Source organism: Misgurnus anguillicaudatus, chromosome 15 (assembly GCF_027580225.2).
Source record: "Misgurnus anguillicaudatus chromosome 15, ASM2758022v2, whole genome shotgun sequence".
Classification (NCBI taxonomy): Eukaryota; Metazoa; Chordata; class Actinopteri; order Cypriniformes; family Cobitidae; genus Misgurnus; species Misgurnus anguillicaudatus.
This window is the reverse complement of record NC_073351.2, coordinates 35,293,188-35,308,351: the sequence shown is the minus strand read 5'-3', so window position 1 is coordinate 35,308,351 and position 15,164 is coordinate 35,293,188. Positions and strand designations below refer to the sequence as shown.

Genomic DNA, 15,164 nt, shown 5'->3' with positions numbered 1-15,164 from the left:
TAGGGGAGGGGGTACTGTCACGGTAGGAAATCCTCTGTTTCCTCCGTGTCATGTGTGTGTGTGTGTTTGTTCACTCACCTCTGCCATGTGCTCGTTTGATTAAGTGTTGTCACCTGTGTATGATTGCCTCGCTCCAGCTGGTCCTCATTACCCATCAGCTACATATACTCACTCAGTTCTCTTCCTGTTGTGAGATCCTCATTTCAGGTTGCTGTTTCCCACTTGGATTATCGTCTCTCGTCGTCGTGTTGGATTTGTGTTCGTGTTGTCACCCCCGTGTGAGTGTTTGGTTGTTCCTGGTTATATCCACTGGCCATCATCACACTTTTCACCGACTGCACGACTCCACAATCATCACGCCACCGTAGACCTTCGTTCACCATTGCCAACATCCTGGACTCAGTCATTCATTCTGTCATTTCATTGTATTTACCATCATTCTTAATAAATCTGTGTTGATCGCCTGCGCTTGCTTCCTCCACCTTATTGTGTCGTTACATAAACAATGCAATTTTTTGCATATGATATATACAAAAACAAAAAAGTTATGTTACAGGCTACATTTGATCCTATTATTGATTTTATTATTTTATGATTGTTATGAATAATGAAATGAAATTTACGCTTGAGTTTCCTTGATACAGGTTGTTAATGTAGGAGGTGGAAACACTGAGGTGGGAGGTATGCTAAAATAATTCTGAATGTCATCAGCATAGCAGTGAAAGTTAAACCCATATTGTCTCATAATTTGACCAATCGGTAGCATGTAAATGTTGAAGAGAAGAGGGCCCAAAACAGAGCCTTGAGGTACACTAGAACAGACAGATTTGGTGGATGACTTGTGCTTCTGGTATACAACAAATTGTTGCCTCCCTGATAAGTAAGAGGAAAACCAGTCAAAGACTGTGCCAGTAATCCCAAAGCTGTAAGCCGCAACAGGAGTATCTTGTGGTTTACAGTGTCAAAAGCTGAGCTGAGGTCTAATAGAAGGAGAATGCTAAGATAACGGAGTCGGAAGCTATGAGGAGATCATTAAGAACCCTAACCAGGACTGTTTCAGTACTGTGTAGTGGCCGAAAGCCAGACTGAAAGGCTCATAAAGGTTATGTGCTGTCAGATGGGCCTGTAACTGAGAAGCAACAACTTTTTCCAGTATTTTGGAGAGAAAAGAATGGTTTGAAATGGGCCTGTATCTACTTAGAGAAAGTGAGTGATTGGTTGTGACAAAGCATTTTTTTTCAATAAAGATGTAGGTGCAGAGTCAAGAAGACTAGTAGAAGAATTAGATAGCCTGATTATCTCATCAAACACTTCCTGTTTGTCCTGTTTAAAACCTGTTCAGTCACTGTCTGTCACAGTCATCATGGCTCCCTCTGCTGTCCGTTATAAGTTCTACATGCACATATGCCTATGGACTGCAATACCCATGATCCCTTGCATCACACCGGTATCCTGTTTGTAATCACCTATTCTATATAAGCTCACTCAGAACTCATTTGCATTTCGGAGTATTGTTAAATGTTACTCATGAGTAATGCCTGTGTCTCCTCATGTTCTGCCTTGATTTCTTGTCTTATACTGTATGAACGGATTATCTGTGTATGACCTTCTGCCTGTTTAATGGACTGTGTTTTGGATTGTTACCTGTCAATCTGGCTTTCAAATCCGTGGTGGAAGAAAGTAGTTCCCAAACAAAGAGTCTTAGAATAACCGTTGTTGTTTTCTAGTTTTCTTTTTCAAACATGTGCCGTCAAACTGTTGTAGCCCTATATCAACACGGCTGTGATTAGGCCGGAGGCAATGATAGACCTATATCCAGTGTTGCAGGGAGGTTACTTTTAAAAGTAATGCATTACAATATTAAGTTACTCCCAAAAAAGTAACTTATTGCATTACTTAGTTACCTTTCATGGAAAGTAATGCTTACGATACTTTTAAGTTACTTTTGTGTTACTTTTTCTTGGCTGAGGCTTGATCTCTTTCAGGCCTTGCAGGTGGCTTTTACGACTGAGAAGTTCTGCATTCAGAAATTGCATATTTCCATCGCAAAAATGTCATGCTCTGGCATGCATTTCCGTTTCTGACTCAAACTGTTTCCGCTCAGGTGCGCAGGCATAGAGTGTGTTATTCTACGTGCACAACATTCAGTTTAAATCAGTAATTTTTATCTAAAAAAATAAATAAAAAAGTCACTCAAATATTAATGTGTACATTTAAAAAGTAACACGTTACTTTACTCGTTACTTCAGAAAAGTAATATTATTACGTAATGCACGTTACTTGTAATGCGTTACCCCCAACACTGCCTATATCACACTCCTACTCGAGCAATATTGCTTAATTATAACACAATACTCAAGACTCTAAGTAAGTAATTGAATAAACTTGGTTTTCCACATAAACACACACAAACCTGTTTTTGACATGAATTGTCAATTCTGTGAAAAGAACTACAATAAAAGGGTTCATTTAATTAAACACTGATCACCTGAATGATGACTTCACAAAATTATCATTTACAACAAAACAACATTGATTATATAAGAGCTTAAACCTCTATGACATTTAATTAACACATATTTAATTAGTTAAAGTTCTTATCAGTTCTTATTCTGTGAAAAAGCATAAATAATCAAAATATTCAGAAACAAAGGATTATTTTTTAAGTATTTCTTACAACATGTACTGATAATTTTAAGTTCATTTCACTTGAATATTTTTGTTTAATTGAATTTCATATGCTTAAACGTTAAATAAACTAGCCCTAACCCAAAACTAAGATATTATTAAAAAACTAATAAAAGTTTCAAAAGTTCAAGCTCTTGCCATAGAAAGTTTAATTAGATTATTTCCTTCTGAGTCAGTTACGTTTTCCATCCCAAGCTCCTGTTTTAAAGATGTTAAACTACACCTGTTCTGTTGATAATTTGTTTTGCTTCTTTTGCAATAAATGATTACCAAAAACATACTTTGCAGGTTTTTTATTTATAAACCAGTAAACCAGAAATTCCATTTAAGTTTTGTCAGATACAGAAAGAGATGTTAGAATTACATAAAACAAAAGTTTAACTTCAACTGGGAATATATGGCAATGACAAATTTATTTTTATAACACAATTAAAACAACAAAAGTCGATCAATTTAGTTTAAAATGTTATGCAAAGAATAAAAGTCTAGCAGAAGGGTTTGCAAACGACAAATAGATGTCTGGCACATTGCTTTATATAATGCATTACAATAGTTTACTCAATCAGATCATGGACTGCCTTTGTAAATAAAAAAAAAAATGATACATTTTCTTTGTAGTAATTTTGCAAATTTCAAACAAATGACTTTGTTAAGAAGACACCGATCATGCTCATATCTTGTGTGATGGCAGAGGTTGGTATCTGATCCTTTATGTCCATGATCTATAGACAAGCACTCTGCACATCATGGCAACTGTTGCTAGGAGACATAAAACAGCCTAAGGGGCGGTTTACACTTGGTATTAAGATGTGTTTTCATCGATCGGATCACAATTGGACGAGAGAGACACATTACGTTTACACCTGGTATTTAAATCCGTCTCTTTTGTCCACTTTCGACTGCTTCTGTGCTGAATACTGTGAGGGGGTGGTCTGTTGTGAGACGGTGGACGAGTCTCTCTGCTGTCATTCAAACGCGAGCGGGAGTAATGATGAGTTTATATGGACGCAAACTAATATTATGTCGGGGTCCGCTGCTTGTTTAGCAAGTAAACATGCTGCACGGTGTTTTGTACATGTATATGTTAAAGCTTTCTCTGAATTTTAAGCGCAATTGATGAAATAATATTGCGCAACTTTCACACGCTTTCGAAAGGAAACTACGAAGATCAGACGCTTTAGTTTTATCAATGAAAGGCTAAAAATAGCGCTGTTCACCGAATGTTCACGCCAGAAGTAAAAAAAGACGTAAAACTTGTGTTTAATACCTCAGATTAGTTAAATGGGCGGAGAGAAGGCGGTCGCGTGTGGCTGTTCGAACACATTCAACCACATGTGCGTTCCGCAACTCCAAAGCGATCCCATCGAAAGTGGTTTCGACTACCTCTGGATGTGGTTGAAAGTGGTCGAAAGTGGACGAGCTCAAAACGTTTTGAACACCGTTTACACATGGCATTACCGTCTCCACTTGTGATCCGATCGACGAAAACGCATGTTAATGCCAAGTGTAAACAGCCTCTAAAAGACATAGCCTAAAACATTTTGGTTATCGTTATATTCAAGAAGGTACTCTCACTGGTTTCAGTTTATTTTTAAATGTTATTATTTAAATTATCCTCAGTACTTAAAACAATATCTAATTCCATTTTGCTCTTCATATAACTTAAGGCATACTGATCAATTATTTTTTTATGTTCCCAAAATTAATAAAGAGATAGGTCGTATGGCATTTCAATTTAAAGCTCCATCAGATTGGAATAATTTAACAAGTGAAATTAGATCTATTACTTCAATCAATATCTTTAGGTCAGCTCTACGTGATCACTTGAAGAATATTTGCTCTTGCTTTTGAGTATACCATTTTTTTTATTACGGGAACTTCATTACATTGAATGGTACTGAACTTGTATGCTGTGTATGACAAATGTACATTTATTGTATTTATGTACTTATATAGGGTTGGTATGTGAGGAGATGTTATGGAGAGCAAATTGTTGGATGAATGTATTTTTTATGAGTTATACATTGTAATTTGTTGTTTGTATTTCTGTTTGTTTTAAGGACCCCCTCGAAAACGAGATGGCGGATCTCAAGGGGTTAAATAAATTAAAAAAATTTTTAAACATTTTTGTCAAAAAATAGGAAGGTGACGATATGATGATTGAGCAGCTGATGAACACCTTAAGAGGAAAGACAGAATCAAAAAGCATTATAGTTTATTACTTTATTTGTTTTTATTTTATTATTGCAGAATATTCACCACCCTTACCTGGTCGTGGAGCCCAATGAATTTGAAGGCCTCTACCCCGAATTGGATGTATGGTTGGCGGTTTGAGAAAATCTGAACAGTTTCATCCACAATGTATCTGATATTAGAAAACACATTTGAATTAGTAATGGGTGGTGGACTGAGATTTCGGAGGCTAGAGATAGGAACTGAACCTTTTACCATTACTAATGTTAGTAGAGAAGTTGATCTCCATTGTAAGGTTGCTTCTTTTCTGGTACTCGCACAGGAATTCAATTTCTAGTTTGTGGGTCCTGGTTATAATGTCTCTGTGGTCATCGTACGAAATGATTTTATTCTTGAAGATAAGGTATTCATTGGTCTCCTTTAAACATAAAAGATGTTTTCACATAGTTAGGCTGCTATCAGGTATTATGACATAATAAGTAGGCTTTAGTTTAGTGCTAAATGAACAGCTGGGGAATCTTACCTTCATTTCAGTGCCACAACCATTCAAAGGTATGTTGATATACACATGGGTCACATTGGAGTTAGGCTGGCAAAGCGGATCTATCAGTCTGAAGTGTTTGTTATTGACGTTCTTGATTGTAGACTTCTCAACTGACACTGACATTGAGTTTTCTGAGCAGGTTACATGTGCCTTGGGTCCTAGAAGTCAAAATAATACTTGTCCATTTCTTTCAAAGCAGAATCTTTCTGTGTTAACATATCAGCATTTATAAACAGTTTGAAACAAACTGTAGAAGGAATCAGGACATGCATGTTAACACCATTAAGATGCAATATATGTTTTAGCGGCATCTAGCAGTGATGTTACGAATTGCAACCAATCTCAATATCGAAATGGATCATCATTATCTGCACTGTCTCAAAAATGTGACACAAAATGCAACGCATTTTGTCACAATCTGGAGCCCATGTTGATGGTGCCCAGGGCACTCGTCCGATCTTGTCTATGTTTAATCTGGCCCTGGTATAAGTAGAAGATGCAGTTTAAGAATCACTTCAAAATTTTATAATACCTGGCAAAGTCGGTGCAACTGTGGTTGTAGTCGGTGCAACTGTGGTTGTAGTTGGTGGAACTGTGGTTGTAGTTGATGCAACTGTGGTTGTAGTCGGTGCAACTGTGGTTGTAGTTGGTGCAACTGTGGTTGTAGTCGGTGCAACTGTGGTTGTAGTCGATGCCACTGAGGATATAAAATTTTATTTGATTATCTTGTCATTCATTTTAAAATATCTTTCTAATAAATAACATGATAATTTACTTCTTGACCTACTTTCATCCACCTCTACAATGACACACCTCATTTCAGACTGGTAAATGTTTGACCTTTTAAGGGACAGATTTCAGTTTAGAGTCATGCTTTGTTACGATATGAAGGAAGAAATAAGATTTTACTGAAACATACCCATATTGTCCTTCTGCAATGAAGCAAAATGGAAAGTGTTGGCCATAGTTCTCTGGAGTTGGTGTCCAGTTAATCACATACTCCCCAGTAGTTACTTTGTGTTTTGTGCTGTGTAATGGTCCACTTATTATGACATCAGTGAGGCTGAATGACCAAAAACAAAGACCATTAGTAAAGCAACTCATACCAACATTATTTATCAACATTATTTCCCATAGCTTGAACTGCCGCAGGAGCTGCTAGCTTGAATCTACTCAAACATCATTCATTTCAATTATTGAGGGGTGAGAACCAAAGGGGGTAAGTCACACTTTGTTAACCGATTAGTCAATTTGATCATCCAGTATATACTGTAGCTACTTGTGTCTGCACTCTCTGTACAATGTTATTCTGTCATCCTGAATCAGATTGTAATGTTTCTCATACATAATCTTTTGAATCTCTATTTGTGTTATTTTTGTCCAGTTAAATACAGAATTATACCTGAAATAAGACAGCAATGTTTTCCTGAATACCTTGAAATATATGCAAACGCCTTTATTCTGATTTCAAGCTCCTCATACACACGGGCCTGCAGGTGCTCTCCATGTTGAGGTGTTGGTTGGAGGAACTTTGGTATATAAGCACCCTCAGTGCAAGATGGAGCATGACCGTCAACTGAAACAGCAACATATGTGTAAGCAGAAGATGCAGTTTAAAAATAATTTTTATAGCATTCAAAACTGTAATACCTTGGAGAGAAAATTGAAGAGGAATTTTGCTCAGTGATACAGCTGGAACAGTGGTTGTAGTCGGTAGAACTGGGGTTGTAGTCGGTGGAACTGTGGTAGTAGTGTGTGTAACCTGGGTTGTAGAAGGTGGAACTGGGGTTGTAGTCGGTGGAACTGTGGTTGTACAAGGTCCACATGTGGTTGTAGTTGGTGGAACTGGAGTTGTAGTCGGTGGAACTGGGGTTGTAGTCGGTGGAACTGGGGTTGTAGTCGGTGGAACTGGGGTTGTAGTCGGTGGAACTGGGGTTGTAGTCGGTGGAACTGGGGTTGTAGTCGGTGGAACTGGGGTTGTAGTCGGTGGAACTGGGGTTGTAGTCAGTAGAGCTGGGATTGTAGTCGGTAGAACTGTGGTTTTATAAGTTAAACCAATGCTTTGAACCATGCGTTGGGCTCCGTTGAAACTGGCTGGATCTCTAGTCACTGAAGGTTGGTCGGTGTAGGACAGAGTGATCGTGTTCATGGGGAAATCTTCCAATACCAACTCAAATGAATATACTCCTGTGAGCCATGTGTAGTCATACGACAATGAGCATTCATTCTAGCAAACAAGAAACAGTCTGAAACTTTGTATCTTACAAACACCATACCCACCTCAAACACCTCAAACACCTCAAACAAAATAGTTTTAAATAAATGACATACATAAAATAAAACTTCTGTTCATGCTCCAATCAGACAACATACAGTATTTTACTCTCACCTGATCCAAAGTAAAACCAGCAGGTTGGTTGCAAATTCCACACTCATTATTGTATGCGAGTCCATATCTACATCTGACGTGGTCACCATCAGGATCAAAGGCTAAAAGATTGTATGTCCTTGGACAGTTCTGAGGAACTCTAGAAACAACCCCCCCAAAAATGTCATTTTATTAATGAGTGTATTTACATGCAATGCCGATTATGCTTAATAAATATATAATGTGTGGGGTCATAACGGCGTAAGCAAAAACCAATAGACACAGGTCATTTTTGCTCATTACCCAGATTTCGCATTACATGTAAACACCTTAACCCGCTTTCTCGCAGTTTTGATCATGATGTCTCTGAGTGTATACTATAAAGTTCACACGTGGAAGTAAACTCAATAACTGTCAGGACTCTGCCTTGAAGTCTTATGTTGTATTTGTATTTTGTCATGGTGGCAGGGTTCTGGCAGTCCCATGCTTTATGTGGAGGCTCATGCCTTGTTTATTGTGGCATGACGGTGTCTTGTCTTTTGTCCCCGCCCCCTCGTTCTCCTGCTTATTAGTAATCATTGGTTTTCTCGCATCACCTGTTCCTGCTCGTTATCTTGTTTGGTTTTTTCTATTTAATGTCATTGTGTCCTTAGTTCTGTGCAGGTTCATTGTGTTCTGTTCCCCGTGTTTGTGTTTCATGTTTCATGTTCGGTACCCCCTTGTGGGTTTTTATTTTTGTCAATAAAGTGTTTTCTGTTTTCCTTCGACATCGTGTGCATTTGGGTTCATTCGTCTACAATTCCTCACAATAATGCTTCTATTGTTTACCTCATTTGTAAGTCACTTTGGACAAAAGTGTCTGCTAAATGACTAAATGTAACGCATAAAAATCTGTAGTAGCTGGCAGAGAAACTGTCTTAAGCTACATTATAGCTTAAAGGTGCTCTAAGCGAATTGACGCCTTTTAGACCATAAGACATTTTTTGTTACATACAGCAAACATCTCCTCACTATCTGCTTGCTGCCTGTCCGCTGATCAAACTGTAAAAAAACGCGATCCCTGTAGACAACTCAAGCTCGACAAACGGCAATATCAACATAGTGGCCAAACCTACAAACAGAAACCATAACAAAGTGTTCCAGCCAATAAACGACAAGAAGGATTTGGGGGTGGGGGTGGGCGCGTTCTTGAAAGCACAGACTGGAGAGGGAGGGGGAGGCGTTAGCTACGCCTAGTGACGTTAGTGACGTCGCACATTATTCGCTTAGAGAGCCTTTAAGACAGATTCCCGACTATTTCCCGGAGATGACGTCAAAGCAGAGAAACCCGACAAATCTCCAAATTCCATGTAAATGCATTTTTCTGTATAGTCAGTTTATTGATTTGCATGTAAACACATGAAAACAGGTTTCTATAATAAGCAGATTTTTGATAGTTATCCACTTATTTTGTGCATATAAACAGACTCATTGTTATAATAATTCGAGAGTGCATCTTATAATTAAACATGTAATACATAAAAAATAAAGATTTTACCTCTGAAACGGTAATGTGGTAGTGATTGGGGATCTGTTGGGCTCTGAGGTGTCTGATCTCATTCCAAGGTCAATATGTGTGAGAAGACTCCAGGGTCCAGCCATTGTCACTGTGTTGTAAATCCAACAGCAATTCTGGTTTCTGTTGACCCATGCAGAGATGTATAACATCATTTTACATTTGCTGTCTCTTTTATAATGTTTCAGAAACTATATATTTGCACTTATTATTAATATAATCATACTTACACCAGCTCAAATGGGTCATTGGTGTAAAAGGTTCTTGTTATGATTCCCTCAGACTGACACCAGTTGACACCATTAGCACTTGAATCTATTTTATCCATCTCATAACTGTCATCATAACTGCAGTATCCAGACGAGCATGACCAGGAATCAGATGAGGAACAGTGATGGTAGGCCTTCTTGAAGCGAAGTTCCACCTGTAATAATATGTGGATTAGTAAGTCTGTCTACTACTATAATTGACTTCAATAAAATCAGTGATGGTGCGCTTACCTTGTATGATCCATCAAAGTTACTTCTTGAGTTAAAAGTCATTAATCCTCCATAAAAGTGTGAAGCTGTGGTGCTCAACACCTGCAGTGTCAGGAGTAAAAAAGTCAAATACATGATGATGAGAAGAGCTCAGATTATCTGTAACTATCAGCACAGAGCTCTTCTTTTATAGCCCCTAAAGGAGGAAATGACAATTATTTATTTGTGAGTAATGTCAATGTCCCTGGTACAGGTAAAGAAAAATGCATATTGCAATAGGTACTAAAATTAGAAATGACATTAAATTATCAATGAACAATGATCTTAGGCATCTGTCTTGCATCGGAACTTTCACAAATAAATTATTTCCTTTGTTCTGTCTGATTTCTTCACTGGGATGTACGTAATAAAAACATCACATGTTCAGATCCAGTCAGCCTTGTTTAGATGGACTTGCATGGTTTTATATGAAAAATGTCCACTTGAAAAATATTCAGTTGAGAACACACAATGCCTAGAAAAAGATAATGAACTTTAACTAGACAAGCAAATAAATTTAAGTAGGACCTAATTTATATTTGGATCAAATTTTAAATTATTAAAATTAGATTTCTATTTTATAAATAGACCAATTGAACTTCCCATAGGTTGCAGTATACAGCAATTTTCCAAAACAGATAAACAAATTACAGATCTTACTTTTTTTAAAGCCGTAAGTTTGTTTCTTGACATTAAAAGTTAACACAGACAGCTAATTAAAAAAACACATTGCATGCTTTAATACTGATGCAATGCCTAATGCAATGTAATAAATTGTTTTGCAGAATTATCGGGAAATGGGGGAACGTGTGGGGAATCTGGGAGTGAATTTTGAAGGGGAACAGACTTCAATTTTTTTAAATGGTGAAATTATATTTAAACAACTTAATAGCATTTATAAACGAGTCCCGTTACGAGTTGTATTGCAACTATTATTTTATAATGCATCAAGCTTGTCACATGACACTTAAGTTACACATTGTAAAAAATACTTTGGTGCCCCAAAATTTTTTGTTGAATCAACTCGGATTTACAAGTCATTTCAACTTACTATTATTTATCTTGACTAGAGATGAGTTGTTATAACTACAGGTGAGTTGTTATAACTAATAAAATTAAGTTCACTTTTCTCTAAGTTGTGACAACTCATTTCGGTTGACATAACTTGTAAATCTGAGTTGATTTAACAAAAAAATTTTAAGGCAGCAAAGTATTTTTTACAGTGCAGTGCCGCTCTTCATTTACATTTTTTTGAAATATCTAATAACTAAATAATTCTACAATTATTTTTCAATTCATTGTTAAAGGTTTGTGTGACTTCAAATACTCAAGAAAACATACTCAAGGAAACAAGTTTTAATAAATTGTAAATTGTAATGTTATGTAATTTTAAACCCACATTGTAAAAAATACAGCATGAAGTTAAAACAACTTGGTTTTGCAAGTCAATTCAATCTACTATTTTAGGTTTTGGCTTGTGAAAAGTTGACATAAATTATAAAATCAAGTTAAAGTAACACAAAAATATATGTTGATTTGACAAAAATGCTGCACATTTTTTTACCATGCATGTGAAGTGCAAGTTATAGTTGTACATAAGGTCTATGCTGTATGTTATCCGCAGGCAAAAAATGTTATCACCTTCTACACGCGCCACAAACGCTGTGTTTGGTCCACTAGAACCCCTCCCGCCAGGTTAAAAAACTGCATTGCATTTCTTCATAGGTATTTCCATTTGCGACAGTGAGAACAAAGATGGGCCAATTTTGAGGAGTCATTTAACTTAAACTGCAAGTTAGGGTTAGGGTAACCTTAACCTAACCCTAACCGATGTCGAGGCTACGCTGTTGGACTTACACACAACTACAATGAGCCCTTAAAAAATCATCACCCCCCCCCCTTCTAAATTTTAGTCCCACAAACTAAATTTCTAAACAGTCTAAACTAAATTAGAGCTGCTCTAATTCACCTTTCGTATCATTCCGCCACCTAGTGAATGGAGGTCCTCTAAACAGGCTCATCTCTGAATAGAAAAACTGTTTTGAATCACTCTCCGTGTGTCTCATTAGTTCACTAGCTCGTGAATCAGTGTGTGAATCCCAATCGGAAGTTATTATTCCATCAAAGATCAGCGCTCTTGGATGTTACGTTAAACTTAATGGGATTAATGTCTTGTCACGTCGTGTGGACGATTAACACTTGGAAAGAGGAATGTAAACACTCGGTTTTTCTTCTGGAGCTATATCTCTTATCAGAACGCGAAAACACCGTGGAACTGCAGGTAAGCACCGCAGCTTTTAAATGTGGACATTGATCATTTACTTTATCGTCACGTGACTATTAAAACATGTTATGAGATATCACCACTGGTATATTTATAAGCAGCATGCAAAAACATCTCTCTGACACTTATAAAAAAAGAGTAATTGGGAAAGCAATAGCAACGTTATACAAGTATAGTTTTATTAACTTTTACCTCACGCCAAAACAATAACAACACAAAAGACACTAAATATGAATAAAAAACAAGTAATAGTTTGATCATGACACCAAATACTGCTGATTTGATCTCATTTTGACGATCAAAAACAAACAAGGCTAACATGAGAGCCAGGGAATCCCTGTCAGAGATGTAGCCCAGAGAGGGCGGTGGTCAGCGGGGCGAGTGAACACTGACGTCCGCTCATGCTTTGGTTCTCATACGTATCGAATCTCACTAAGCAAACGTTCAAACAGGCGCTATCTTTACTAATCGACTTCAGATTTAAAAATAATACATATACATTCTCGACTGAACTAATCTTAAAACTACACTTTGTGACCAAGAAACAGTAATATAAAGAAACGGCTTTTCCGTCCATTGAGTTGTTATGAGCTTCAAAGCAGCCGAAAGTTTTACCTGTCATTCTGGCCGCCCTCAAATCCGTGGCGGAAGAAGTAGTTCTCAAACAAAGAGCCTTTTAAAATAACTCCGTTGTTGTTTTCTAGTTTTCGTTTTTCAAACGTGTGCCGTCGAACTGTTGTATAAAAGCAATATCGCTCTCTGAGGTCGTGTGATATAGCTCTATATCATCACGGCTGTGATTGCCTCTGGCACTCGGCCTACGGCCTCGTGCCTCTGGCCTAAACACAGCCGTGATGATATCACTCCTACTCGAGCGATATTGCTTAATTAACAGGATGGGGAAATTTCACCTGATTTATAATATTTGTTAGTAAAAATAAACACGAAACGTGTCAATGACAGGAACATCCATCTAACGTGCGTATGTCAGTCTGTTGGAATTTAATTATTGTTGTTCCTTCATTTGGCAATAAAAAAATAACCCAATTAGACTAGATGAACAAATCAAAGTCAAGTCTGACTAGAGATGCAACAGATGCAGAAGTTTCCCGAAATACATCAACACTTCCAAAAGTGAACCTCAATACCATAAGAGCTTTATTTCAAACAGCAAGGCTTAAAAATAAAAAAAGTATTTGAGATGAAAGAAAACAGTGTGGCTTTTTTAGATAAATAATGATAATAATGATAATAAACAAGATTAAATAAATACCTGGAAAATTGTCAACCTTAAAAAAACGTTTTACATTCCAAAAAAAGCTTGGTTGTTTAAACCGATACAGTAAACTCTTTACTTTTTTAGGTTAATTTAAATGAATGGTGTTGTGGTTCTCTTTTTGGATTCCTTAAGAATAAAATACTAAAGCAGTAAGTTTCATTTTCAAAAGATAGACTTTTATTATCTGGTCAAATAAAAGCAGAGTCCGTCCTGGTGAACCATCTCAGAACAAACTGATGTCCTGAGATAGTTACCTCAGTTGGTTCTGAGATGGTCCATGTTTAAACGTTTTGAAAAGTTTTGTTACAAAACCAGAAAACTCTGTTCTTTTTCATTTTCAAAAATCTTGTTTATTGATTGTGCATCCAAATAATATTAATCAAACTGCAGCTGGTTTGTTTTGATTTAAGCATTCATAAGTAAAAAATATGGCTCTGAGTGCTGGAGAGTAACAAAGCAGGATTAGTATATGAGAAAGGTTGACGTCTTCCATAATAGCTGCCTCCATAAAATCTGCAACATATTTGGCCAAATACAGTCTCAAATGAGGAACTCTACAAGAGGACAGGCAGCTTGCATATGTCTCTGGCAATTAAAAAACGCAGACTAAGATGGCTTGGCCATTTACTGAGGATGCCCAATGAAAGACCACCCAAAGTTGCCTTGAGATGGACCCCAATTGGGAAAAGAAAAAGGGGCAGACCAAAGAACATCTGGTGTAGGACAGTAATGATGGAGCTGAAGGGGATGGGTCTTTCCTGGGACGAAGCACAAGCCAAAGCACGAGACAGGGTTCAGTGGCAGTGTATGATTTATTTTTATTTATTTATTTATTTGGATCCCCATTAGCTATTCTTCCTGGGGTCCAACAAGTAAAACAAAAAACAAAATTACTTTACATTACATTAATACATGACAAAAAAACAATACAATAAAATATACAAACCCTTATTTCATTCAAAACATCACAATCAGCAATTTATTGAATACTGTTGTGAGGCTCTAGGACAGATGAACCCAAACGCAAACAATGTCGGGGAGAACAAAAAAACACTTTATTACACTGACAAGAAACAAAAATCCACGTGGGGGTACACAACTTGAAACACTAAACAGATACACTAAACTTGACAAGATCTATGACTAGACTTCCACACGAAACACGGGAACAGAACAAAATGAACCTGCACAGAACAAAAGAAACACTGACATTAAATAGAGAAAACCAAACAAGATAACAAACGGGAACAGGTGATGGGAGAAAACCAATGATTACTAATAAGCAGGAGAGCGAGGGGGCAGGGTCACCAGACAAGACACTGGAGGCACATGCAACACAAAAAACAAGTCATGAACCTCCACATAAGGCCTGGGACTGCCAGAACTCTGCCACCATGACAAAATACAAATATAACATAAGACTTCAAGGCAGAGTCCTGACAACTGTACATTAAATAATTCTTTAAAACTTTTTTAAACCCCATTTTACTTGTTAAAGAACATGTAATATCCGATGGCAATTCGTTCCATTTTTTCATTTCTCTATACATTACAGTCCGTTGCTTGGCATTAGTTTTTGAAACAGGAAGCAGGAAATATCCCTTTAATGCATGCCTGGTGTTCAAATTATGACTAACATTACTATACAAGAGTTTAGAGAACAATACATTTGGATCTCTCGATACTGAAATGTTTCTTATAAAACATAGCAAAGAAAAAAATACCCTATCCTTCA

The 15,164-nt window shown here is 37.1% G+C and overlaps 2 protein-coding genes across 2 annotated transcripts; both read right to left on the bottom strand.

Moving 5' to 3' along the window:
- Positions 1-3,934: 3,934 nt before the first annotated feature.
- On the bottom strand, positions 3,935-6,732 carry LOC141349796 (uncharacterized). Its single transcript, XM_073853965.1, has 7 exons — positions 6,345-6,732; positions 6,213-6,265; positions 5,958-6,122; positions 5,405-5,583; positions 5,137-5,299; positions 4,957-5,053; positions 3,935-4,867 (listed from the first exon to the last, which is right to left on the bottom strand). Exons 1-6 carry the CDS (start codon positions 6,548-6,550, stop codon positions 4,989-4,991), a joined length of 831 nt encoding a protein of 276 aa, XP_073710066.1. The 5' UTR covers positions 6,551-6,732; the 3' UTR covers positions 3,935-4,867; positions 4,957-4,988.
- LOC129419797 (uncharacterized) lies at positions 6,730-9,890 on the bottom strand. The gene is made up of 7 exons (XM_073853943.1): positions 9,849-9,890; positions 9,579-9,772; positions 9,331-9,471; positions 7,815-7,953; positions 7,076-7,652; positions 6,860-7,001; positions 6,730-6,742 (listed from the first exon to the last, which is right to left on the bottom strand). Exons 1-7 carry the CDS (start codon positions 9,888-9,890, stop codon positions 6,730-6,732), a joined length of 1,248 nt encoding a protein of 415 aa, XP_073710044.1.
- Between the last annotated feature and the right edge of the window lie 5,274 nt (positions 9,891-15,164).

Coding starts and splice junctions, on each gene's coding strand:
- LOC141349796 (XM_073853965.1), bottom strand. CDS start 6,550: ATGTTGATAAATAATGTTGGTATGAGTTGCTTTACTAATGGTCTTTGT. Junction 6,123..6,212: donor CATTGTAGAGGTGGATGAAA/GTAGGTCAAGAA, acceptor TTATATCCTCAG/TGGCATCGACTACAACCACA. Junction 5,584..5,957: donor AGTTGCACCGACTTTGCCAG/GTATTATAAAAT, acceptor TTTGACTTCTAG/GACCCAAGGCACATGTAACC.
- LOC129419797 (XM_073853943.1), bottom strand. CDS start 9,890: ATGACTTTTAACTCAAGAAGTAACTTTGATGGATCATACAAG. Junction 7,954..9,330: donor ACCACATTACCGTTTCAGAG/GTAAAATCTTTA, acceptor GGTTGTTTCTAG/AGTTCCTCAGAACTGTCCAA. Junction 7,653..7,814: donor CTGGTTTTACTTTGGATCAG/GTGAGAGTAAAA, acceptor CTTGTTTGCTAG/AATGAATGCTCATTGTCGTA.